The 27,374-nt window shown below is 45.6% G+C and overlaps 2 protein-coding genes across 2 annotated transcripts in view; one reads left to right on the top strand and one right to left on the bottom strand.

Moving 5' to 3' along the window:
• Positions 1-8,075, bottom strand: part of RHPN2 (rhophilin Rho GTPase binding protein 2) — a 52,545-nt gene extending 44,470 nt beyond the window's left edge. Inside the window, 1 exon segment of the mRNA XM_028529436.2 lies at positions 7,923-8,075. Within this exon segment, the coding sequence (XP_028385237.1) occupies positions 7,923-7,991 (69 nt within the window). The 5' untranslated portion in view covers positions 7,992-8,075.
• A 14,191-nt stretch (positions 8,076-22,266) lies between these two features.
• GPATCH1 (G-patch domain containing 1) overlaps positions 22,267-27,374 on the top strand; it is a 36,987-nt gene continuing 31,879 nt past the window's right edge. Inside the window, exon 1 of the mRNA XM_028530240.2 lies at positions 22,267-22,369. Coding sequence (XP_028386041.1) covers positions 22,297-22,369 — 73 coding nt within the window. The 5' untranslated portion in view covers positions 22,267-22,296. The remainder of the gene's footprint in view (positions 22,370-27,374) is intronic.

Below are 27,374 nucleotides of genomic sequence, written 5' to 3'. Positions count from 1 at the left end.
AAGGCCCCTGGTCCTGAGACTGGTTCAGGGTGAGCACCTGACAAGGGACAATCAGAACCCTTCAGACTTCATTTTCCCTGTCAGCTGTGAACCTTGCAGGGCGTGGGGCTGGGCAGCGGTAGCCACCTTACCACAGCAGGGGAGTGTCTCCCCAGACATGAAGCCACCCCAGGGGAATAGAGCTAAGAAACTGAATCTTGATGGTACCATTTGAGCCCTAGATCAAATTGGGCCTGAAGCCATTCCTCTGGACTCCTCAGTTACAAGAGCCAATGCATTCACTTTTGAAACTGAGGTATAATTTACATATAATGAAATACATAGATTTTAAGTACCATATTTTTCAGACTATAAGACGCACTCCTCGCAACGCCCCCCCCACACACACACACAGTTTGGGAGGAATAATGATTGTTAATGCTGCTGTCGAGTTCTGTTTACATTTACATTGGTGAAATATTATGTTATTTATGTTATTAAATATTTTACCACATTTTTTGCTTCAAAATTTTTTCCCTATTTTCCTCCTCTAAAACTTGGGTGCGTTTTATGGTCCGAAAAATACTGTATAGTTCATTGAGTTTGGACAAATGTATAAACTTGTGTAACCACTGCCCCAATTTTTAAAAAATGGAGCATTTCCATCACTGCCAGGCAACCAAAACTTTGCTTTCTATCACCATAGACTTTTGCCTGTTCTAGAACTTCACATACATGGAATCATACAAGTATATATTTTCTTGTGTCTGGCTTATTCCACCCAATATTTGAGATTCATCAATATTGTTGCACTTAGTAGTTTGTTCCTTTTCAGTGCAAGTAGAAATTCATTCTAGGGATGCTTTCCCAGTGTTTATCTGCCTAAGCCATTTTGGATTAGATTTTTCTGGCACCCGCAACTTAAAAAGTCCTAACTTAGAATAAGCCCACCTAGAGTGAAAACTATATTCGTCAACATACACCTGCATGCCCTTAGTGTACAGTCAAATTGCTCAGCTGGGAAACAAGTATGGAAGAACAGCACCTTGGCAAAAACCGGAGGCACTTGATTTGAAAGAGAAGGATACTTAACTTACACCTGCAGAGATTGGCTCTGGAAAGGTAAATAGGCCAGGCCACCAGGAGGGCAGACACAGAAGGAACAGATCAGTCTTTCCTCCCAGGCCAGGGGCCCGCTCTGGGCAGTACCTGGTGCCTGGCACCCCCACCCCCACCCCACCTGGAGAACCAGTGGGGTCCTTCTTACATGCAGCCACAGATGCAGCCCATACATGTAGATGTATCTGCAGCAAATTGAGGACACAGTGTGAACTGGGGGTCTCCAGGCCAGAAGTAAGACTGAATGAGGGATGCCAGTGCAGGGTCTCCTGGCTGGACACCATCACACGGGGCACGGGAGAGCAGGTGCTTTTTGCTGCTTCTCTAGTGCAGATATTTTCTCTACTTTTCTCACTCCTTCCTAGTCACAAAATTTCTCACTCAAACACCAAACTGGAAAACAGAATTGTTTATGAGTTAGCTAGAAGCTGTCAACCAGAAAACACATAAATAATATGCAATACCCTGCAATACACACATACATTTCATTTAACTCTTCACCTCACACTAGAGTTTCAGGGCAGGCTGGATGAACAGAACCCAGCTTTTGCACATCCATAAAATTTAAAGCATGAATCTTGTAAAGAGCCCTCCTGCCCTTCCCGAATCTCCACCAGGGTTGCAAGCCGAGGTTTAGGTGCTCCAGCACCTCAACCCATGCACGCACAATACAAGTCCACACTCAGCTGTAACCTTTAACTAGAGGATCCCTTCAGCCAGTTCTACAAATCTTCATAAACACCTACTGCGTGCCACTCAGTTATTTTTCAGCATGCTGAATGAATAACAAAGATTTACAATCACTAAAATTTCCATGAATCAAACTGGACTAATGACCTGTTTACTTCAACCAATAGTCACCAACAGCTAACAGTTCTGATCTAGAGGGAGGGTGACTGTGTGGGGTAGGGTGGGGTGGGGTGGGGGCTGGATGTGTGTTTTGTACACTTCCGTCGTGACCTTTTCTACAGCTATTTGTTACTTTTATAGATAACTACTTCTTAAGTGGCTTTCGATCACCTGCCTTTTTCCTTCTTACAACCCAGTTTGAACCCTGGGGCTTTCTGAGGACCTATGGCCACAGTGAGCTCTGGGTCTGACCAGATTAGAAGGTCTCTCTCCCTGTCTGGGGCTACAAGCTGGAGACCACACTCCTGCTGGCACTCCTTGCTGTCTGCTGTGACAGATACTCGGTCCTCTGGCTGGGCTACACCTGCAGTTTCACTGTCCTCTGTGGCCACCTCCAACATAGGCTTTGTGTCACAAGACTCTAGTACCTGAGCCAAATGAGGAAGTGGTGATCAGCCTAAAGCCAATGCTCGGTCTCATCAGGTGGTGTCTTGGAATCGGTCCAAATAGCCCCAGGAAGCATGGGACATTTACAGTGTTACAGCTCATCAGGGTGACTCTCCTCTGAGTCACCATGAAAATTCTGTTTCTGCCAGGGGACCCCTCCTGGCCAGGATCCCACATTGTGAGAAGGTATTTGTCAAACACACCTCTGGGCTGTCGGTGAGCACCAGTGCAGCGAGGCAGACCGTCACCAAGGTCAGCCTGGGTGCATGCAGTCTGGGCTTTAGGACTTGTCTCTGACCATGTGGGGTCTGGGGTAGGGAGAAGACAGCATCACAATCCGTCACATCCTTTCTCCTCCCTCCCCTCCCCACAGGAAAATATTCAAGGCTCCAAGGTGATGGGTCCAAATACCTGGAGGGACACCATCCCCACCCAGTAAAGCCGGAGCTGACGAGCCCCCATGACCTGTGCCTTGCGGATCGGCCCAGCAGGCTTCCCCACACACGTGTATCACATGAAACTACACCCCACTAAGATGAATGGTGCAGGGAAAGAACTAGAAGCTTCTGGGTTTGAAAAAAACAATCTCCTGCCTTCTGTGCTAGAGGCTCCAGGAGGCACAGAGTAAACAGCGGCCATAAACCAGGACACGGTGAACCTAGGGGCCCTGTCCAGCAACAAGAAACAACTTCTCCTCCAGCTCTTGAGTAAAAACAATGGAGCTAAATTCATTTTGGGTCATTAGCATTCCCCGAGGACGCAGAGGCAGAGATAAGGATGCACAATGCCGCACTTGTGCCGACTCTCTTCTTCCACACAGTGCTAAACCCTTTCGTTTAGGCCCTTTCAACAGTCCCGGGCAATGGCTTTCTCTAGTTTTTTTTTTTTTTTTGGCCAAAAACCAAGTAGGTTTTACTTAAGGTTTTGGGACCACAACACCTGGAGAGCCCTGGAGACGGGACCTGCTCTCAAGATGCAGTGTGTTGGAAGCCTGCATTACTCTGCATTCGCCAGAACACACATTCTTCCAAGACTTTCATTAAGATGAGCACAGAAATCTGGGGAAAAGCAGTTCCATTTCCACTGGTCATTCTTTTAGGAAAGTAATTTGTATTTTTGTAATTTGCTAATCTTACAAAGCTGTGGTTTCATGTAAACATTACCATAGAGAAACAGAGGAAAAAAAAAAACCCTGAGAAACCAGAGAAAAGGGAAACATATCGCGATAAACCAGTGTTCTGTTTTTTGTTTTTAATCCAGAGACCTCATGCTGTCAGCCCAGGATGCCAGGGTCTGTACTGGGGGATGTCCGTGCCAGACCTGGGACTAAGTTGTGTTCGCGTCCTTGGTTTCATGCACAACCCAAGAAGACCCTGACTTACCAGTGGGCTTCCCTCTCTGCCAATGATTGTCTCACATATTCAGGGACCAGGCCCAGCCAACAAACACAGTGGATTTCTAGGCATTGAGTCTTCATTGTACATACAAGTCACACAAAATGAACCTGAAGCTGTAGATATGGACTGTGGACTGCCCCCCTCCCTGTTTTTTGCTTTCTGGACTAAAGCAAAAAAGGCGGTTCCTGTCCAAGCATGGGCCCAGCTATCAGACAAAATACCAACTCCTATGACTGCTCGGCACCGCAGGACATGAGGTCCAATGCAAAGAGGACCCGTACTGAGTCAGGGTCTAGTGCACCCCAGGACCTGACAACAATCAGGCTCAGAGCTGTCCTTTAATAAATGCTTTTGGAAAGAATGGAGCAGAATGGCATTTTTGTTTTCTTTTTTCTTCTAAAGATTTTATTTATTTATTTTTAGAGAAGGGAAGGGAAAGAGAAAGAGAGGGAGAGAAACATCAATATGTGGTTGTCCCTCACGCACCCCCTACTGGGGACCTGGCCCACAACCCAGGCATGTGCCCTGACTGGGAATCAAACCAGCAAACCTTTGGTTCACAGGCCAGCACTCTATCCACTGAGCCACACCAGACAGGGCTAGAATGGCATTTTCAAGAAAAGAGGAAGGGGAGGGAAGGTAGGATAAAGATAGCAGGATGAAAGAGAAGCTCAAATTTAGTAGAAACTAATTTGGTCCTGTAAGGGTGGGCAAAATCGCAAAAGCCCAAAGACAGGATAGGGGAGCCTGCTTGGGGAGCAGCTATGTGATGCTCTGGCTGCACCTCCAGCCTGAAGGATCCTCACCACTCCTGGCTGGCTCACCCGGCTAAAATGCGGCAACTATTTCCAATCCTGGCCTCCCCACTTTCCTCCTGGGTCCCCCCCACAGCTTCTCTTCTACCCCTTGAATCTTCAGCAAACCCAGCCCACCCAAACGTTTTCATCTTCAGTTTTAAAAAGGCTCTAGACTTCCTCATTCTAAAACAAACCTGCCTTCTTCTCTCTTCTCTAACCCCATCTCCCTCCAACAGCTATCTTCTCTGCCCTTTTCCCCCTGCAACTGCCACACAAATTTTTGGTCCCAAATCTCTATTCACTCATTTACCATCAGCCCCCAAAGATCTAAACCCTAAATCCTAAAAGACTTAAGTCTTCTGACTTGTCAACCTCAACTTTCCACTAAAAAGACTCTCTTCTGCCCTAACCAGTCCCTGACCAGTGTGGCTCATTTGGTTGGAGCACTGCCCCCTAAACCAAAGGGTTGTAGGTTCAATCCCTGGTCTGGGCACATACCTAGGTTTGGGGTTTGATCCCCAGTCAGGGCATGTACTGGATGTTTCTTTCTCTTTCTCTCCTCACACCCCACTTCCTCTCTCTCTCAAAGCAATAAAAAAAACGTCCTTGGAAGAGAATAAAATAAATAAGTAAAAATAAAGACTCTCTTCTCTCAGCTTCCTCCAAGCTGTGGCCACCCTCCTGGCTTGCCTCCCATATCTCTGACTGTCCCTTAAGTGGAGGTACTATTCCCTTCTGTCTTGGGTCCTTTTTCACAATATCCTACACTGGTGCTCCTCCCCCCCCAAGTCACATCTCCACCCAGGGTGCTCTCAGGGCCACCAGGTCCATGGAGTCAACTCCTCCTGGGACCACCACATGGGGGCCTCAATTCCACCTGCTCCCACACCCACCTCCGTGGTCCCCCATGTCAGTGAGGCACATGACCATCCACTCAGACACCTAAGGAGATACTTTGGATTCCTGTCAGCACCACCTCCCAACCATATCCTGTCCATCAGTTCTTCCCTTCCCTGCAGACACTGCTGTTGTTCAGGTCCTCATTTCAGCCTCCTCACTGGGATCACTGCCTCTGGTCTGAGGTAGGGGTGCAAGCTAGTAGGCAGGATGGGTGGTGAGGCACTTTGCCACAAAGTGGTATAAACAGCACTTTATATAACTGACTGAAAAGTCATCAATAGTCCATGTATCAGAGTAGGAAGGGTAGAGAAAATGGAGATCACAGGGGGCTAACCCCTAGGTTCCCAACTCTAATTCCTCCCTGCCTGGCTCCACCATTGCCTCTCAATACCCCGCCAGTCAACAACTTAGCTGTCAAAGTTATCTTCTGTGACATGAATCTCACATGCCTCTTCCTGCATTAAACACTTTGATGGATCCCCAGCTCTCTTCCTGTGTATCCAGGAAGCACTTACCCCTTCACATCACAAGCGTTCACAATTCCAAGCCTTTGTCCATGCCCTTCGCTCTACCTGATGCGCTCTATCTCCCCCTCTTCACCATTCTCTACTTTCATTCAAAGGAGTATTTGTTTCAGGTCAAGGAGCTCCTATCACAGATCAGGAAGGGCTCAACGTCGGCACCTTTTATTTCCTCATACAAAGAACATTCTTTGGACTTGTATGATGTAGCACAATAATCATTACAAGGCCTCCTTTGCAAAAAGATGCTTCTCATTGTAAACCAGTGATTCATCTTAGTTCGCACCCATTATTCTCTTACCCACCACCACAGAAACTGCATCTAAAAACGTCCAACTCCACATCCTTTCAGGGTTCGCTGGCCATCTGCTCCTTCCTGTGCACATCCTCCCGCCAGACAACCCGTTCTGGAAGACTTGGGAACATCACCCTCACGGGTGTTCTCCATCTCTTCTGCTCCTCCCTTGGTCATTTCCCCAGAAGGTGCTTTGGTTCAGGCCTCCGCCAGTTCAGAGAAACAATCCAGGGAGGATATGAAGTCCCAGAAACAGGGAGCAACTTGCTGGAGGCTACAGAGCAATTTTGTGGGGGTGGCAGTCAGGCTCTGAGGCCCTAGGAACAAGATCTAGTGATTCCCAGGCCCTGCCTCCTTCTGTAATTCTGTGGCCTGTGATCCTCTGTCCCAAATGCCACACATAATTAGAAGTTATAATCCTGTAATTCCATAATGACATCTTTGAGCTTAAATATACCTTAAAACTACTTTTTTTTAATGCTAAAAGCAATTCACTTAAAAATTTTTTCTCCAATGTGTCCTTACCTGTTTCCAGATTTCCCTCCAGTCCCCACCATCCCCTGGGGCCACTGCTCCTCAGCAGAGAGCAAAAGCCTCACCAGGAAAATGAAGGAAGATGCCAAGTCCATTCACCACTGGATCATTAGGCTTTTAACAATTAAGAATCGATTGTTCTGTGGAAACAGTTTCACTTCCTATTTATAATTACACTTTCGGTCATGTATCTTATTAAAAATAAAAAAACAATTACAGTCAACCCATCCAGTCAAACCTGGCCAAGCTCCAAACGCTATTTTAGACTCTCAGGGACCTGCAGGAAGGGTGGAAGGAGTCACTGTGACTCCAGCCTCAGAAAGTATCTTTATAGCCCAAACCTTGCCACCTGCGGGCACCCGAGCGCCCCACCCCCACCCCCAACCCCGCTCCGCGGGCTGGGGTTGTTTTTTGAGGGACTGGGCTGTGGACTGGTATCTCCAGGGCGAGAGGCCTGTGTGTGTACCGAGAGTCTCCTGGAGAAGCCAAGTTCCCGAGAAGCCCTCACTCGCCCCGGGTTTCTCCAACAACCAAATAAATCCCGCGTTTGCCGCGCTCACGCCCCAGGCGACTTGGGGAGGGGGATGACGCCCGAGGTCACCTCCCACCAGCAGCTCTCTCCTGCCCTCTAAACAATCAAAGAAACGGATACTGGAAGCATTCTAGAGGCAAAAGAAGACCGCCAACCTCCACCACCCGCCCCCCGACACCCGGGGTGGTTCTTCTATCTCCAGCCGTGGCCCCGCCAAGCGCTCGGCTCCTAACCTGCAGCGCAGCGCAGGACCCGGTCCCTTCCCCAGGCGCACCCTCCCGGCCCATCCACCGCCCGCACCTGCGCGGGGCCGCCCCAGGCGACCCTCCCAGCCCCGGAAGCCACCTGCTCTAGGCGGCAGGGTAAGCGGCTGCCCCACCCGTCCTCACTCGAGCCTCCTCCCCAGGGCGCCCCAGGCCAGCAGGCTCCCTCCAGCTCTGGCCTGGCCGACCCAGCCTCACGCCCCCTAGCCCCCTCCATCGCCAGGGGGAAAGGAAGTCTGCAGCCCGCAGCTTGCAGCCCGCAGCTCGCCGCCAGCCCGAAGCCACCAACCTTCCGAAAGTAGCCGTCGTTCTCTTTCTCCAGAGGCTGGGGGGCCGCGGGCAGCAAAGCGTCAGTCATGCTGGCGGTTTGGGCACCGAGAGCAGACTGACGCTGGGCAGCCGCTCCGGCCGCAGAGGGGGCCCTGACCCGCCCCGCCCTCGTGGCCGCACCTCCAGCCCCGCCCAGGCCCAGGCCACTAGCCCTAGAGACCGGGCCAGGCCAGCCGAGGCCACACCCCCTGCCCCGCCCCGGCTCCTGATTGGCGGGGCCGTACCGGTGCCCCAGGCAGATGGCGTGCCGCGCGGAGAGCTGGGACCCCTGCGCTCCTAGCTCTCCTTCTCCAAGCTTCGGGGACCTAGTCTAGGCGTGGCGTCTCTATCCGCTTCGCGTTTCGGGGGCGGGGCGGGGTGGTCTGCGGCTAGGCTAGGCAGGGGACCCGGCCCGTCTTCTAGAGCCGTAGAGCAGAGGCAGGGAGTACAGTAAAGTCGCGCGGCTCCTCCGCGGAGGAGCGCAGGATCCAGAGGGCAGTGATGAAACCCAACCCCAAGGCGAGGGCGCTGCTGGAGCGCTGGGCTCTGGCTGAGCGGTCCGGAACAGCTTGCCGACGGAAGGGACCCCAGGGCCGAGTCCGCGACGCTGAGGGAGTGTTGCCTGCACCACCGAGGTTCTGGGCCGGTGACTCAAATACGTTGGCGAGGTGGTCAACTCCCTGTCCCCACCCCCACTGCAGAGACTGGCGGATCGGCTGGGAGATGCAAACGGCCCTGGGAGACGGGGTGTGCCCACGAAGGGATGGATCCCCAGAAAGGGTTCTGTCCTCGAGAGACTCGGCGGATGTCCTTCAGCACTTTTCTTAACCACCACTTAAAACCTCAGTTTTTTCAACTGCAAAATGGGGCTGGGGTCGCCGTCTGCCTGGCTGGTCGAAAGTACCACGACGCAAGTGCGTGTTAAAGCTCCTAGCCGGGTGAAGAGACGCGCCTGATTTAGCCAAAGGGGGACTCCGGGGACGGGGTTCGCATTCCTCTCTCACGCGCCCTCCCACTCCACCCCACCCCCACACGGCTAACCGATAGTCTCGGGACAGATACCTGACGGAACAGGGTCCCACAGCCCTGGCCTCGAGCCGGAAGCTCCGGGCCAGAGGAGCCGTGCCCCTCCTGGGTGCCGTGCTGCAGTTACAAAACCCTTCCCCCAAACCATGAACGCCTTTGTGCAGTTGCCTCTGCGTTTGGCGGTCGCGGCAGATACCACAGGTAGAACAAAACAACTTAATTTTAAAACAAGCCAAACGTTTACTTCTCTTAAAAAATAAAATAAAGGGGGGAGGAGAAAAACGGGGACATCTGTAATAGTGTAAGCAAATATATATATATAACATTTAAAAAGGAGGTGCATTAGGAGTTGTTTGAAAGTTTTAAAATAAATAATAGCAACAGCCAAGAACCAGCAACCAAGTAAATGTCAAAAAAAATCTACCTGTCACTACCAACTCCGAGGTGCTGCGCAAGAAAAGGCGTTTCTGGAAAGAACTGTCTTAATTCTAAGAAAGAACCTGGAGAGTTTTAACCAGCTCAGCGCGGGGACACGCGAATGGGGAAACTCTAGCAGATGCAAAAACTTCCCTTCTCTCTTAGGGTCAAAAATATCAAGTTAATTTCATCATGTCAGTCATTCTATAACTGATCCATTGCCCTGTAAAAGTACCAGGGTTGGGAGTTAAAATTAGTTGTTTCTGTTTTGGGGATCCTGGGTGGGTGGGTCAAAGAGGTGTCCAAACCGCGACTCCATCGGTGGCCTGCGGCCCAACACAAAATCATAAATTTACTTAAAACCTTCTTTTTGCTCAACAGTTTCTGTTAGTGTTTGTGTATTTAATGTACATTTGTAGTACTACTTATTACTATTGCTACTAATAAAATAATCAATGGGAATTCTACTCCAGCCAGAATGTTTATAGATGTAATGTTTCATTCTCAAGACCCTTCTGCAAGTAAGTGGACTAAATAATCTTAATTTGAGAAGACTAAGGCTCGGAGAGTGAAGTGGCCCATGGCACACTCCTCTGCGACTGAGGTCAGTTTTCATTCGGGCCTGCTGACTCCAGTCGTTTCCTGTCAGCTTCATATGTTTTCATCTGCCACCTTGAAGCTCCAATCACCTTTACCATTTGTCTCATATGTATGTGTCGCATGTATTGTTATTGATTTAATCATCTTTAAACTTGCTCACTTTAAACACTTTATTTTATTTTTTATTTTATTGGTATTAGAGATAGAGGGAGGGAGTGTAGGAGAGAAAGAGCAAGAGAGACAGAGACAGAAAGAGAAACATTGGTTTATTGTTTCATTTATTTAAGTGTTCTGACTGGGATCAAGCCTGCAATCTTGGCTCATCAGGATGATTCTCTAAGCAACTGAGCTATCCAGTAAAGGCACAAATGTTATTTTAAAAGACAACATAGCCATAAGCAGAAAACAAGCAGCACTTTGCCATATAGGTAGATACACATAAAAGTTAATATAGTGATGGTGCTGGCCGGGTGGTCAGTTGGTTTAGATTGTCCTCTCAATACTCTAAGTTTGGGAGTTCCATCTTGAGTCAAAGCACATACAAGAATCAACCAATGAATGCATAAACAAACGGGACAACAAATTGATGTTTCTCCCTCTCTCCCATTTTTAAAATCAATTTTAAAAAGGGGAAAAAGTTAGTACAGTGCAAACCAAAATCTGTTCATCTAGACTGACACCATTGCCTTCTTGAACTCCTTTGATTAAAAAGGGAGAGCAAGAGAAGGAAGCATACATAATGTAACAGACATATCAGTCTACTCTAAGACTAGCTTCAGAGCATCTTTGGAAGAACGGGAATTCTTCCCTGAGTCCCACCAGGCCTCTCCTGACTTTGTGAGTCACTTACGTGTCACTGCTTGGGCCATGCTGGACTAGACATTCTTGTGGTTCTTTGCAGGGGAACCCACGGCCTGACCCCATATCTCTGACCCTGCTGTGATCACGAATGGAAGCTGCTAAAATAAAAAAATAAAATAAAATAAGCCCTGGCTGGGTAGCTCAGTTAGAATGTCGTCCCTATACACCAACATTGCGGGTTCAATTCCAGAGCAGAGGCACTTAACAAGGATCAACTAATGAATATATAAATAAGCGGAAAAACAAATTGATGCTTCTGTCTCTCGCTGTCCCTTCATTTCTCTCTTTTGCTCGCTCTCACTCAAATTAATAAATAAAAACTTAAAACTTAATTTAAAAAATAATAAACTAAACAAATGGAAAGCATGACAGCTGCTGCTGGAGAGTAACATCTAATCTCCTACCTGTCACCCTGGTTGGTGACATGTGCTACAAGCACACCAACAAGCCCCTGTCTCCCTAACAGAAAAGTGGGGTGGGATTTCCTAAGATGGGCAAAGGTTAAAATCTTAACTGCAAACAACTATTTTGTCAAGCTGCTCCGTTCCCACCTGGCTGAGGCCAGCAACTGACTGTCCAGGGACAAATTTCCTCCAAATAAAATGCAAGTCTCACCTCCTAAGACTTTTTTTTTTTTTTGACAATAGAAGCACTGGCTTCTCTGGGGTGTGAAAAACAGTATAAACAGAGCCACTTTAAAACAGAGTCGGAGGTGCCATCCCAGAGGAACTGCCTTGCGCATCTCCTCAGACTGTCCGAATGTTAACACTGGGCAAAATAACCTTTGGACTGGCCCTAAAGAGCCATTGTATTCCAAACAACTGTTTGCAGAGATAACAGGAAAGCAAATACCATGACTAGGAACTGAAGATTAAAAACATTCTTTAGAATTGGATCACTACGTTAGCTTATCCGCACCTATGCAAGTGCTTTCCTTCTATTGATGTAATTCTTCCCCTTCCCTTCCTCATAAACACCCCCTACTTTCCCTTCTAATTGAAGCAGTATTGGGGTTTCTGTCTGAATCAGTGTTCACCGATTCGATAGGTATTCTGGCTCTCGAATTAATACCTATTGCCTCCTTACTTTGGCCTTTGTTTTGGGGTTAACAGGGAAGTGGCCTGACATGCACCCTCTCTTGGAGAAACTGTTAAAATTTACCAAATTAAAAGCAGAAATTACAAGGTAATCCTTAAGTGAATGAAATTCATTGTAAATTATAGACATGATTTTGTATCTGAATTTTTATTGTCGACATGATAACAGATACAATTTTGCAATTTTTATGAAAAAAATTCTTAGAAATTAAAGCTATATGGCGCCACAGAGGAGCATGGGGCCTTTCACCATCTCTAAACCTCCCCTCTTCATCTCGAAATCCTTTTAGGAGGAGGAGCTTGAATTTCTTTCCCTGTGACTTCGAGATATAAATATCTGATACTCTCATCGAGGCTCTTTTTAACTGCAAATTTCAGAATGATAATTTTTGTTTTTAAAAAGAGTGTGGGGGCCCTGACTGGCCAACCAAAAGGTCACCAGTTCAATTCCCTGTCAGGGCACAGGCCTGGATGGCAGGCCAGGTCCCAATTCACTCCCCAGCTGGGAGCATGCTAGAGGCAATGGATGGATGTTTCTCTCCTGCTCTTTCTCCCTCCTTTCCCTTCTCTCTAAAAATAAAGAAATGAAATCTTCAAAAATAAATAAATAAATAAATAAATAAATAAAAGGGGTGGGAGGGCAGAGAAACGTCATTTGGACAAATCCCACTTTTACAGAACCCTGTGAGGTCTCTTGTTTGCATCTGTTTGTATGTTCATGTGTGACTGCATGTATGTGTGTGTGTTATGTGTGGTATTTTCCATCTCTAGATGGTATAGCTAATTTATAAAAGAGTTCTATTTGTTTGGCTTAAAAACAAATAAGTGCTTATCTAAATTAAGGATTGGGTATTCTAAACTTCTCAGAAATATAAAAACTAAATGCTTCTCATGTTCATATGACTTAGGAAAAATATTCAAAATTAAAGCTAATTTAGTTTGTTGATTTCACAAAAACAGACATGTCTTCAGAGGTATCAACATGATATATAATACTTTAATTCTGGCCTGGCAGGGTAGATCAGGTGGTTAGATCATCGTCCCAATATATCAAGGTTGCAGGTTCAATCCCCAGTCAGGGGCACATACAAGAATCAACCAATGAAGGTATAAATAAGTGGAACAATAAATCAATGTTTTTTTCTCTCTCTCTCCCCCTCACTTTTGCTCTCTAACTTAAATAATTTTTTTAGAATACTTTAATTCTACCTAAGCTTATACATTTGTTAGCAAAAACAATAACTTAAAATAATGGCTGACTTGTCCTAACATCTAATTAAGTTTGCATGAGTAATCTATCAATGTAAGCAACATCCAAACTTGTAGGAATTTTTATGAGTTTATTTGAGCCAAACCAAGGACAATTACCTGGGAGTAAAACCTTAAAGGATTGAGAAAATTCTCCAGATAATGGCAGTTTTGCACCTTATTTTATAGATTACAATCAAAATGGGCGTAAGGGGGTCACATGAAATCCACCGGTGATAGATTAGGGAGGCAGGAGAAAGCAAAGCAAAGCAGGGAAACCTCTGGGGTTGGATAAAAGAGTAAAATGATAGACACATACTTCTTTTACAGAGGTGGGTACAGGACAGTTAGTTAACAATGAACAGGACAAAAATAATAATGGTGGTTGTGCCTGAGGGGTTTGGAAAAAGGGAAGTTACCTTGACATTCCAAAGGTGTGTTATCATAGATACAATAAGACAAGACAGGTCCTATTAAGATACAGGCTGACTTTGGTCAGGGAAGATTCTAGCCAAGGACACAACTACCCACCATAAAGTGCTTTTACTTAAAACGGTTTAATTTCAGGCCATCTTATTGTAACCTAATGCAGGCCTGGCTGCCTGCCTCTTTAAAACCTGCCTCTTTAAAAGTTAATACTTGAGATATGGGTGCTGATGGGAAAGTGGTTTTGTTCAGACAAGAGCCATCTGGAAGATGGGGGCTTATGTTTCTTTTTAAATTTATTTTTAGAGAGAGGGGAAGGGAGGGAGTGAGAGGGAGAGAAACCTCTATGTGCAAGGGATACGTCAATCAGTTGCCTCTCGCACACACTCCGAAGTGGGGACCTGGCCCGCAACCCAGGTACATGCCTTGATTGGGAGTCAAACCAGCAACCTTTCAGTTCTCGGGCCAGCACCTAATCCACTGAGCCACACCAGGCAGGGCCCATCTGAACGTCTCAGTGCACAAAAGCAGTGGTTTTCATAAGGAGGGAGAGGGGAAGCAGAACAAAGAGATCAAGGGAGGTGCTTGAAAAGTTCTCTACATGCAGACAAGCACAGTCCATTCGGATAAGGCAAGTTATGGTCTGGTGTGTGTCCTGGCTGCACGTCACCCTGGCTTCACGTCATCCTGGCTCCACAGTTGAAGGTCAGCCAATCCCCCAGAGCTGGGATGTCTGAAGGTTGGAGTTTGTATCTTTTGAAGTTAGTTTCTAGCATTTATCTTTTTAAAGATTTTATGTATTTATTTTAGAGTAAGGGGAAGGGAGGGAGAAAAAGAGGGAAAGAAATATTGATGTGAGAAACATCAACTGGTTGCTTCTCGTACACGCCCCAACTGGGGACCGAACTGACAACTGGGGCACGTGCCCTGACCAGGAATCCAACTGGCGTTTTCACTTTGTAGGGCAATGCCCAACCAACTGAACCACACTGGTCAGGGCAATAAGTTAGACTTCATTTGGCTATCTTTAGTAAAAATGAGGGTGATTTGAAAGACAAAAGTATGATTCAATACTACATTTATGATATTAAATTCTAGTCCTATTTACTTCTTTAAGGTTTTTGTTATTTATCTGTAAAGTGGACTGGATCTTGAATTCTAATTTCCTCAAATATTTGGCTGTAACTCTCCAAACTAGTATTTCCAGATTTCTTCCTTCCTTTGACTTGGAGTCATTGGGAACAAAAACTGTCCTTTTCCCCAAAACCCTGCAAAGTGCAACTAGACAATTCCACATGAACCTCAAAGAAGTAACTATAACAGCTCATAGATGCCTGTTGTTGTGTAAGTCGCTTAGAGAGTTTACCTGAGTACCCAATGACATCATTTGAGACATTCAAACTGCAAAAGATGCTACCACCCTACCACCCTGACCTAGAAATCTTCTAGACTGTTTGCCATCAGAACTCAGAAAGTGGGATTGTAGTCTGCTTCAATCACTAACTTTCGCTTTTTGTTGTTTCCATACAAATGCCTCTCATTAAATACCTGATTGCTTGCTTACACAATGTAGGCCTGACTTTGGGAGCCCAATGTGCATCCCTGCCTCCTCAAATGAGACACAACTGTTTAACTAAATTGACCTATTGTTTTTTTTTTTGAGAGTACATTTACTAAATCTGGGGACAGTGAAACAAGGAAGGGAGGAGAAAGCCATGGCGTGCTGCTGTTGGCTCACTGAAAAGTCAGAGAAAGAGGGCCTTGGGGACAGGTTCAGGGGTTTTGCTGTGCACGGTTCTTCTGCTTGCAAGCCCCATGGGGACCCCCATTGTTTAAAAAAGAAAAAGTATGTGCCCCCAGAGAAGGACACTGGCACATTCCGAAGGTGGATGCTCTAACTGACCTGTTCTTCAGACTGAGGTTGTTCATTTTTTTCCTTTTTCATCTCCAGGGATGGTTTCTAGAGACACCCAGAATGGTCCAGTGTTTGACATACTGATGGAGGCTGCCCTACAATATAGCCTCTAACAAAAGAAGGGTGTCCCAACCCTCCGGTAATAGAATTGTTTACCTTTATACCAAGAAGTTTGGGGAAGCACCAAAATCTGCGTGTGCTGTGTGCCTACACCAACTCTGTGGAGTTCCTACCATGAGACCTAAAGTTCAAATGAGGTTGTCTAAAATGAAAAAACAACCCTGGCTGGGAGACTCAGTTAGAGCATCCTCCTGATACACCAAGGTTGTGAGTTTCATCCCTGGTCAGGGCACATAGAAGGAGCAATCAATGAAAGCATAAATCAGTGGAACAACAAATTGGTGTTTCTCTCTCCTCCCTTCCTCTCTTTCTAAAATCAGTGAATACAAATACATAAAATGAATACATATCAGCAGGTCCATGTGTGTCCTAAGTGTGTCTGAGGTAGGACCAAGCATGCTTTCCTTATCGAGGAGCAGAAAAATCATTGTGAAAGTTTTTTTTAAGATTTTATTTATTTATTTTTAGAGGGGAGAAAGGAGGGAGAAAGAGAGGGAGAAAAACATCAGTGTGTGGTTGCCTCTCATGCACCCCCTACTGGGGACCTGGACCACAACCCAGGCATGTGCCCTGACCGAGAACCGAACCCACTACCATTTGGTTCCCGCAGGCTGGCACTCAATCCACTCAGCCGCACCAGCGAGGGCTCATTGTGAAAATTTTGAAGGCACAAGCACAGAGTCAGAACACTAAATTAAAAAACAAAGTTCTTTTGAGTAATACAAACAAACAAACAAAAAGGTTTAATGAGATATAGAACAATGAATTAACCTGGCTTCTGAAATGTGAAAATTCTTATTCGAAGTTTTGAAGGTGGGACTGGGGAGAGCAGAGTTTGCCACCCCAAAATATGGCTCTTTGGGATATTATTTTAGGCTGGATAATTTTAAGAAACAGAAGACATGGGAGAAGCTCAGAAATACAAGTAGGAGTTACCCTTTGTAGAAAGACATTTACATTTATAGAAAGACATTTACATTTATAAGGGAGAACCCCATTCGTGGAGGTGTCCCTCAGTGTACTAGTCCTGCCTTCATTCTCAACAGAGAAGGTGTGACCTTAAGTCGGCTAACAATCTTACCCTTGCTCCCTGTGCTTTCCCTGGTAACCACCCATTACCAGCTCCACCCCAAACACCTTCTCTTTTTTATTTTTTAAGATTTTATTCATTTATTCTGAGAGGGGAAGGGAGAAAGAAAGGGAGAGAAACACCAATGTGTGGTTGCCTCTCCAGTGGCCCCTATGGGGGAACCTGGCCTGCAACTCAGGCATGTGCCCTGATGAGGAATTGAACCAGCGACCCTTGGTTTGCAGGCTGTCACTCAATCCACCAAGCCACACCAGCTGGGGATCTTCTTTTGTCTTTAGCTGAAAGTGGTGGTTAAGTCAATGGCTTCTGACATTTTGGCGAGTTACTCAGTTTTCCTGGGTCTCTCCCACATATTCAGGAGATACCGGTTTTATTGAACCTTAATTTGTTTTTCTCTTGCTAATATGTCTCATGTTAATTGGTTAGGTCAGCCAGAAGAGCTTTGAAGGGTAGAGGAAAAATTTTCCTTCCTGATACCATTGACTATAGAATGGATAAATAAATTATGGCATACTGACATAATAACAAAGTTTACAAAATGAAAATGAATACCTTACTATGATAAGCAACAACTATATTGTGAGCAAAATATTTGTGCAAAACATATTGTTGAGCAAAAGAAGCCAGACAACATACTATATAGCTCCATTTTATGTAAAGTACAAAACAGACAAAATCAGTCCATTCAAGTAATATTGCTTTTGGGATTTGGGAAACTTTCTTTTGTGTTTTGCTTATTGTCACATGGGTGCATTCACTTTGTGAAAATGAATATAACTGTGTGCTTATGATTTACACACTTTTTTGTACATGTTATATTTCAATAAGAAAGTACAATGAAAAAATAAGCAAAGTTGATTCCCAAACACATAAAAATGGTTTATTTTTAAAATATATTTTAGTTGTCCCATTCCCCCCCTTTCATTCCCCTCCACCCGGCACACACTCTCCCACCCACAATCCCTCCCTTTAGTTCATGTCCATATGTCATAAGTTCTTTAGCTTCTACATTTCCCATACTATTCTTGCCCTCACCCTATTTTCTACCTACCATCTGTGCTACTTATTCTCTGTGCCTTTCCCGCCCTCACTCCCCTGTTGCTAACCCTCCATGTGATCTCCATTTCTGTGATTCTGTTCCTGTTCTAGTTGTTTGCTTAGTTTGTTTTGTTTTTGTTTTAGGTGTGGTTGTTAATAATTGTGAGTTTGCTGTCATTTTACTATACATGTTTTTTTATCTTCTTTTTCTTAGATAAGTCCCTTTAACATTTCATAAAATAAGGGCTTGGTGATGATGAACTCCTTTAGCTTGACCTTTCCTGGGAAGCACTTTATCTGCCCTTCCATTCTAAATGAAAGCTTTGTTGGATAGAGCAATCTGGGATATAGGTCCTTGTCTTTCATGACTTGGAATATTTCTTTTCAGCCCCTTCTTGTCTGTAATGTCTCTTTTGAGAAATCAGCTGACAGTCTGATGGGACCTTATTTGTAGGTTACTGTCTCCTTATCTCTTGCTGCTTCTAGGATTCTCTCCTTCATTTTTACCTTGGCTAATGTAATTATGGTGTGCCTTGGTGTGTTCCTTCTTGGGTTCAGCTTCTTTGGGACTCTCTGAGCTTCCTGGACTTCCTGGAAGTCTATTTCTTTTGCCAGAATGGGGAAGTTCTCCTTTATTATTTGTTCAAACAAGTTTTCCATTTGTTACTCTTCCTCTTCCCCTTCTGGTACTCCTATAATTCGAATGTTGGAACATTTAAAGATGTCCTGGAGGTTCCTAAGCCTCTCCTTATTTTTTCAAATTCTTGTTTCTTCAATCTTTTCTGTTCTTATGTTTTTTTCTTCCTTCTGGTCCACTCCATTGATGTGAGACCCAGCTTTCATTCCATCACTATTGGTTCTCTGTGCAGTTTTCTTCATTTCACTTATTGTAGCCTTCATTTTTTTCATCTAATTTGCGACCAAAATCAACCAATTCTGTGAGCATCCTGATCACCAGTGCTTTGAACTGTGCATCTGATAGGTTGGCTTTCTCTCGGTCGCTTAAAAGTACTGATTGCAAAGCTTTCAATTCTGTTTGAGCCATCTTTTTTTTTCCCCCTTTGGTCTGGTTGTGCTTGTTACACATGAGGGGTGGAGCCTTAGGTGTTCACCAGGGCGGGGCACCCCAGTCACTAGGTTGGGATGTTGTATGGGGGCGGAGTCCAAGAGGGAACAAAGGCGCTTGCTCCACTCTCTATCGGACCTCAGTCCCTTCCGCCACTCCCCCCCCCCCAGCAAACTGGTCCCCTCTGGTGCCAATTCCCCTGTCGGTGGGCTTGTGTACCTATGGGACTTTCCAAGGACCTCTCCTGTGAGGCTGGGAGTCTCTCCCTGTGCCTCAACCCCAATAGGTGTTTTCAATCAGTGTCCTGAGGCTCTATTTCCCAGAGCTGTGATCTTGGGTTGCGAGCAGTGCCTTGCTTCACAATCGTCGCCTCACTGGGTCTGCCGGTTGCCACCCCTTGGCTGGGGTCTGCCAGCTGCTGCTTGCATGCTCAGGGTCTGCCCTTTGCGGTCTTGTGCTTCCTGGATGCCTTGTGCGCCAGGTGCCAACACTCTCTGCTCTCCTCGCCGGGACCTACGCCGGGCTGACCAACTCTGCCGGTCCTGCCTGTCTGGATGAATGTGTCTATTTTAACTTCTTGGTTGTCCAACTTCCATACAGTTCAATTTTCTGTCAGTTCTGGTTGTTATTCTGTTTCTAAATTGTTGTCCCTATCCTGGTTGTTCGAGGAGGCAAAGTGTGTCTACCTATGCCTCCATCTTGGCCAGAAGTCCCATAAAAAGGGTTTCTTTCTTTCCTTTTCTTTCTTCCTTTCTTTCAAGATTTATTTATTTAGTTTTAGAGAGAGAGGAAGGGAGGGAGAAAGGGAGAGAGATATACGGATCTCTCACTCCCACAACCCAGGAATGTGCCCTGGCCAGGAATTGAGCCGGCAACCTTTTGGTTCCCAGGGTGGCACTTATGCCATAGAGCCACACCAGCCAGAGCTAGAAGGGGTTTCTTAATGTGCCATGAGTGACCATCCCACACCAGCACTGGTGTGTGGACCGTGTAGAATAAATTCATGTTCTCATTGGTAGTTTCCTCATATGATTCTGAGATTGGTGCCTTCTTGTATAACTGACTAAGAAAGGAAGGGTGCTTGGTGTTGAGCTGTACAAATGTCAGACTGTCCATACCTATAAATACTTTTTTGTAAGATTTCATTTGAGCCAAACTCATGACAATTGCTGGGAAGCAAGACCTCAAATGCTCCAGAGAATGAGTTTTGCAGTTCCTTTTATCTTTTTAGAACTAAGGAGGTTGGATTCCAAGAGCCAGCATCCCAAGAAACAGAAAATGGAATCTGCCAGTCTCTTAAAAGCTGGATGTGGGAATTGTTTTATTGTTGCTTTCACTATATTCTTTTTAAAACTTTTTTAAAATTAAGTTTATTGGGGTGACATTGGTTTATAAAATTATATAGGTTGCAGGTATACAATTCTATAATCGATCATCTATATATTGTGTTGTGTGTTCACCATCACATCTCCTTCCATCGCCATTCATCCCTCCTTTACCCACTTTGAGCTCCCCCCCACCCCCTGTGCTTTCACTATATTCTTTTGGTCAAGCAGTTATGGTGGCTAGATTCAAGAGGAGAGGACATAGACACCAGTTTTTTGGGGTTTTTTTGAGTCCCAGTGGGCTTTTACTGAGATAAATAACAAAAATCAAGATTTTATCGATCATCTTTCCTAAACTTTATAAACTCAGCAGAGACTCTGACCTGTATGTGCACAGACAACATAACACATCCTGCCAGAAACAAAAAGCCCCGCTGGAACATTTGCCAGTTAACAGAAAGCCAATTTTCCCTTTCCCTAAATGTTTTCAGAATTCTGAGTCCCCAGTGTTTACTTGTCAGTGGAACTGGTCCCTTGTGTCTCAGAACAATGAAATTCTACCTCATTTTTATTGAACAAGTGTTTTTTTCAGGTTTTAGTTTTCTTTCAAAAACGGGAACAGTGACTTCCTTTCCTGCAGGCACCCCTTGCCTACTACCACCGACTAACACACAGCAGTCTGTGTCTTAATAACCCGCCCCTGCCCAGTGTTATCTACTGGTGCACTCCACTTCTTGGTGGGAGACTTGTCAAACAATTTTGAAGCAATGTCTTAAAACCTGTATTAAAAAAAACTTTTGTTTTTTAAAGTCATGTAACCATGACTTATTTTACTAGGTATTCATTCTTATTTTCAAAATTACTTGAGTGCCTAGTACCTGATAATCATAATTCTAAAAAAAGAGATATAGCAAAGAAAAAAAATACCTAACCCAAGTCTATATTCTTGTGGAGCTTACATTACAATGTACAAAGACATTAGGTATAATGAAGCAAATCAATTATGTAGTGTGTCAATACTTATTAAGAGAATAAGTATTGTGGAAAAATATAAAGTAGGGTAAGGCAAGGAAGGAAGGTGTAGCAAAAAGAGATTGTTTTAAAAATAAGGTTAGAGAAGGCTTCACTGAGAAAGTAACCTTTGAGCAGGGACCTGAAGAAAGTGAGGCAATGAATCATGTGATATCTGGGGGAAGAATATTCAAGCAGAGGGAACAGTGACCCGTAGACCAAGGCCTTGAGGTCAGATGTGCTGGCAGTGCTCAACAGCGTCCTTCCAGAGATGCCCATTTGGGAGGTCCGGGGGTGGGATAGACGTTTTAAAAATGTCCTAGTGATGGACTCACACAGCCTTCTGACGCTGATTTTGGAATCTTGGGCTCCCAGATCTGGTTTTTAGCTCAGCCTTCCCACTTGTTAGCTGAGCTTCATTTTTCTCTGCTGTAAAGAGTTTTGGGGTGGGACAGCAGCACCCTATTTGACAGACGTTTGTTTGGTTCAGTCAGGGAGCTCTCGCCATCCCTCACCCATTCCACAACCTTTTGCTTGTCTGCTTGCTTTTCCTTCCCCCTTTCTCGTTTTTCTTTCTCTTTTCAGGTGTTTCCTTTTCTTCCCATTCCTCTTTCCCCAACCCCCTCCTTACTCCTTTCTTTTTCTCCTTTTCTCTTATTCTCTTGTTTATTTTTCTCTTTAATCAAGCATTGTGCAGAGCTGCCTTCAACGCGAGCATCGGGGTTTCCACGTCTGTGAATCCCTCCAGAGGTCTGGAGGGGACTCCACTTAAGCAAACCTAAGAGTGATGTGCGCGAGTATTTGGAAGCACAGATACCTTCCCGGCAGGTTGAGGGGTGGTACCGCGGGGGATCAGTGTCTGCTGGGAAGCCTGCCCTGAGGCCGGACAGTAGGATGGTTTCCAGCTTCTCCAGGGAGCCTCGTAGGATGGGCTGTTGAGTCTTTCAAAGCCTCGGAGGCAGCGCCTGCGGGGTCTGCCTCCCCCAGGCGAGTTTGAGAGCTCCTAGGCGCAGATTCTGCGCGTGTGGCTTAGGTTGGAGGAGAAGAAAGAGCGGAAGGCTTATGGCCTCCCGAGGCCGCCGTAGTGAGGGGGCGGAGCCCGGAAGGGAGCAGCATGGCGGCTCTGGGTAGTGACAGCGACGAGGACTTGGTCAGCTATGGGACAGGCTTGGAGCCACTGGAAGAAGGTGTGTACCTTTGGAAAACAGGCCAGGGGCTTAGGATTCGGGGCGAAACGCATAACCCTTTGCCGGGCTTTGGCTGGCCCCGGGGCCGAGACTCCTCACTGCGGGCGCTGGAAACAGCTTAAAAAAGGCGTGCGCCGAGCTTTCGGGTGCTCACGCTCTGGAGGGACAGGTGGGAGACTCAGGGGGATGGGAAATAGGAAGACGACGAAACAGGCTTGTGTGAGAGCGTTCTTTGGGATGGCCAGGCAATGGCTTTACTAGGAGAGCACGTTTGAGCTCAGGCTTGAAACAGAGGAAGAACCAACCGTAGGAAGATCTGGAAAGAAGAGTATTTCAGGCAGCGAGAACAGCAAGTGCAAAGGCTCTGAATTCGGAGACAGTTTGGCAAATTGAGGGACAGGCAGGACTGGTGTCGGTTAAAAAGACCGCCCCAGAGAGTTTGGGTTTGTACACGAAGTGTAGGAGAGTCACTGGGGAGTTTACACAAGTGAGAGACGTATATTTTAAAGATTACAGATTTTGAGAACAGGCGTCGGGTTGGGGGGTGGGCAAGAGAGAATTAGGGGGATCAGCAGAAAGAGGGCTGACAACGACGATGTCTCCGACTGGAGTGTAGCGGTGGTCGTGGTCAGTAGTAGCCTGGGTCATGATATACTTTGACAGCAGAGCTGACGAGACTTGCTGGTGGAATGTAGGGGAGGGCAAGATGAAACAAAGTTCCCTACGGTGTTTCTGGTCTGATCCACTTAATGATATGCTTCGTTCAGCAAAATATATACTCAATGCCCAGTAAGGACTGAGAGACAGAGGAAGCTGGTGGGCAGAAGTTACTTGCAGGACCCCAGTGCAGACCCCCTGTGGTTCAGTTCTTTTCCTACCCTGACCACGTGCTGCCAGGTTGGCCATCCTTCTGGGACATTTCCACTGATGACCCCTTTATTCCCAAAGAGCAGTTCTAATCATTAGAAACTTCAGCTGGACACTGGCCCTGCGCCTCCTCTTTGCTTACAGAAAACAGGGTAATGCTAGTCTCCTGAAAGCTTTTAATGTGTTTGAAGACAGCCTTTGAATTTCTTTCAACACACCTCTGACCACTCATAACATCTTCAGTTCTCTGATACATTAATTTTAAAGTCCTCTACTCAAATTGGTTAAAGCCTTACTCCAAATATGGGACCAGAATGTGGGTAGAGCAGGGCTGTCACCAGTGTGTCTTTCATTCTAGAGTGTATTTCTTTAATACAGCCTGGATTACATTATTGGCAAATACATCACCCCATGATGTCAAAGAAATTGTTGACAAAGATCCTTTACTCGAGGAGTTCCAAATCTATTTGAGAGCTCTTGACTTGTTTAGAAATGTCCAAGCTTGTAGAGATATTTTAAAGAGTTTGAGTTTTTTTCAGCCAAACAGAACATTTGCCTGGAAGCAGGATCTCAGCAGTCTAAGAAAAATGTCCCCCAAAAGACAGTCTGCAGGTTTTTAAAAAAATGTATTTGAAATTAAGGAGGGGATCCAAGGAAGATTAAATGAAAGTGGGAGAAAGCAAGGTGGGGATTGAATTACAGGGTAGCTAACAAATTCTGTGCTCCCTTGAGGGTGGATACACCTCTGACAGGTCTGAAAAGGATTACTTTGGTATTTCAAAGGTGCATCCACCTAGATGCACAAGAACAATGGATAGGGCTCACTTAAGGCAAAGGTAAATCTTTTTTTAAAAGATTTTATTTAGTTATTTTTTAGAGAGAGGTGAAGGGAAGGAGAAAGGGAGAGAAACATCGATTTGGTTGCCTCACACACCATCTGGGGACCCAGCCCACAACCCTGGCATATGCTCTGACGGGAAATCAAATTGGTGACCTTTTGGTCTGTGGAATGATGCCCAACCCACTGAACTACATCAGTCAGGGTGGCAAAGATAAGTCTTTTTCTAAAGATGTTATATGCCTGGGGTGTGTCTGCTCACCATGACCTGCCTGTTAGGAATCTGTGATTAGATCACCCTGTGAGGTCACTGGATTTGTCAGATTTATTGCAGAACCCCCTTTTCACCCACAAAACAAAAGTACAAGGTTCACAAGTGAAAAAGTGTGTGATAGTAGATGGGAAATAACCTATACAGACTAACAGGGAAACCTGAGAAGGCAGCGTGAGATCCTTTGGAAGCTGGCTAGAGTTTAGCTATGCAGGAAGAGGACAAGGGTCACACATGCATGGGTGGTGCTTCTTACAACCACGTCAGGCAGCTGTTTACATCCATTCTCTATTTCTGGCCTCACAGTTGTTTCCTTGTCGGTGACGTATTGTATGTGAGACATCAACTACTTGACCTATATTTTTCTAATTCTTCATGTTTCTGATTTGCACAAAATCTGAAATGAAGCCTAATGGTCTAAACTTTCTTTCAAAGTGGAAGAAAGGGGCATTTGATTTGTAGATTTTTTTTCCCCTCACCTAAAATCACCCTTTAACTTCTCACTATTAGAAATTTTTAAGGATTGATTCATTGTTTCCTAAGCACTTTGCAGTTTAAATGCACTCTGAGTACATTTTACATTATAACATACTAGACCAATAATCATTTTTCCTTCTTGCTTTGAAGTCATAGTGACAGGTTAGACACATGCTGTTGGAGGAAGGGCTCCGCTCCTCAGAGTTGCTGACCCTGACAGGAAGGTCTGTGGGCTTCGCTGTCATAGACGCCCACAGACACTTAGGCCATCTGGCCTGGAAGGAAGGGGGCACCTGCATGTATCTGCTCTTTCCTTAGACACTTTGACTTGGCTCTAGAATCCTCATCTCCGGCTCATCCTGTATGCAGATTAATTTTCCTCCTCCTTGAAGCTGTGACTCTCCCACTTAAAACTGTGAGTGGCTCCCATCCCCCACAGGCATACCACAGACCCTGCAGCACCACGTTCAAGGCCCTCTGCGTGCGCTTCCCTTCTGGTTTTGTCTTCCATACCTTTATTTTTCTAATCCTTCCCTGCCATCTGGTCAGACTAAAATACTTTCTCAAAATATCTGACACTACCTTTTAAACCTCTTGTTCTGCTCCTGCCTAGGGCGACTGTGATGTTGTGGTCCTTCCGCATTGTCAGAAGAGTTCCTACACATGCAGGCCTCCTCTGCTGGGCCCTGGGCACCCTGGGAGCAGGCAGGGACTTGTGTTTAGTTTTCCCTACCCGGCATCTAGAACAGAACAGGGTTGCTGCCATGGTCAGGCCCTCAGTAAACTTCTGGTTGGGGATGGGTGGCAACCCCAGTTTGGAGGCAGAGTTGAGATCTGATTTCAGCTTTGTACTTATTAGCTGTGGCCCTCCAGGCAGTTATTTAATCAAAGCATCCTTATCAAGGTATGATAAATGAGATAATGTGTTTGACAAGAAGGAATTAGTTATTAGTAGCAATAATTATAATAGGGCCCGGCTAAAGTGCCCCCTTGCCCCTGGAGTTTTCCATGCTGTGGTTAGAGGAGGCGCCTCCTCGGGAACCCTATGGTTGGCCCTCAAGATATGCTGCTATGGGTTCCCAGTAGCTGTCTGCAGATCTTATCTCTCTTCTCAGGTCAGAAGCACCTGGAGAACAGGGCAAGAACAGCACCTTGCATTGGCAGAATTAACCTTTCTGACCTTAAACTGGTTGCTCTCAGTCGGGGACAATTTTGTCCCCTTGGGGACATTTGGCAGTATTTGCGGACATTTTTGGTTGTCCTGCTGGAGGAGGGGGAGTTGCCGTTGTCATCTAGTGTTACAGGCCAGGGACACTGCTGAACATCCTACAGTGCACAAGACTGTTCCTCACAGCAAGGAAATCACCAGCACAGACTGTCAGTGGGTGCTGAGGTTGAGAAACTGCCATAGCCAAGAATTGTGCCAGGTGCACATGCAGTAATGGTGTGTGTGCACTGCATTTCTAATGAATGGTAAAAATCTTGGATTGTGGCTCCTAAGTTGTAATTCAGTTCTTTAGAATGAAGTGAAATTATAGCTGATACTAACTGAGCTTTGCAAAGACCAGGCACTGTGCTTAGCTCTCTGCCTTTGGTGTTAAATCCTCAGCACCACTCTACAAGGTAGGCTCTGTTATTGTCCTAATTTTGTAGTGTTGGTGTCAGCCTTATGGAGATCAAGTCACTTGCCCAAGTGCACAGAGCTAGTAAGTAATAGGGTAAGGGGAGTTGATCCCAGATCTCCTGGTCTTCAGAGCCTGGGTTCTTGAATATTATACTGTGGATTATACTCCAGAAATGCACTAGAGACATAAGCCAGAAGTAAGATTTTTTAAAATATTTTATTTTTATTATTTATTTTTAGAGAGGGAGAAAGAGAGAGAGAGAAACATCAATGTGTGGTTGCTGGGGGTCGTGGCCTGCAACCCAGGCATGTACCCTGACCAGGAATCGAACCTGCGACACTTTGGTTCGCAGCCCGTGCTCAATCCACTGAGCTACGCCAGCCAGGGGCAAGATTTTTTTTTTACAAGTAATAATTTAAGACAACGAGACTGGAAGTTTCTTTACTTTTTGTTCCATCTTCCAGAAGTAGTAACTGGCTTAATTATTGAAGTAACAGTTACTCATGGATTTTAGGACACATCTTACCTTTTATACATAATAATAGTAGTAATAGATAGTACTTAAAAATTATTTATTTTTAGAGAGACGGGAAGGGAGAGAGAAGGAGAGGGAGAAAAACATCAGTATGGGAGAGATACACCGATCGGTTGCCTCTCACATGCCCCTAGCTGGGGACCTGGTCACAACCCAGGCATGTGCCCTGACTGGGAATCGAACCAGTGACCCTTTGGTTTGCAGGCTGGCACCCAATCCACTGAGCCACACCAGCCAAGGCAATAGCTAGTATTTTAGAACTATTTATTTTGTGTCCCTTTTCTTGCTAAGCATTTCACAGGCATTATCTTATTTAATTTGTGTACCAGTTCTATGAAATAGTTATTACTATTAACGTCATCCCCGTTTTATAGATTAGGAAATTGGGGCAC

The sequence above is a fragment of the Phyllostomus discolor genome, chromosome 12 (assembly GCF_004126475.2).
Source record: "Phyllostomus discolor isolate MPI-MPIP mPhyDis1 chromosome 12, mPhyDis1.pri.v3, whole genome shotgun sequence".
NCBI lineage: Eukaryota > Metazoa > Chordata > Mammalia > Chiroptera > Phyllostomidae > Phyllostomus > Phyllostomus discolor.
The sequence above is the reverse complement of the archived record's forward strand: the minus strand, read 5'-3'. Positions and strand labels throughout refer to the sequence as shown.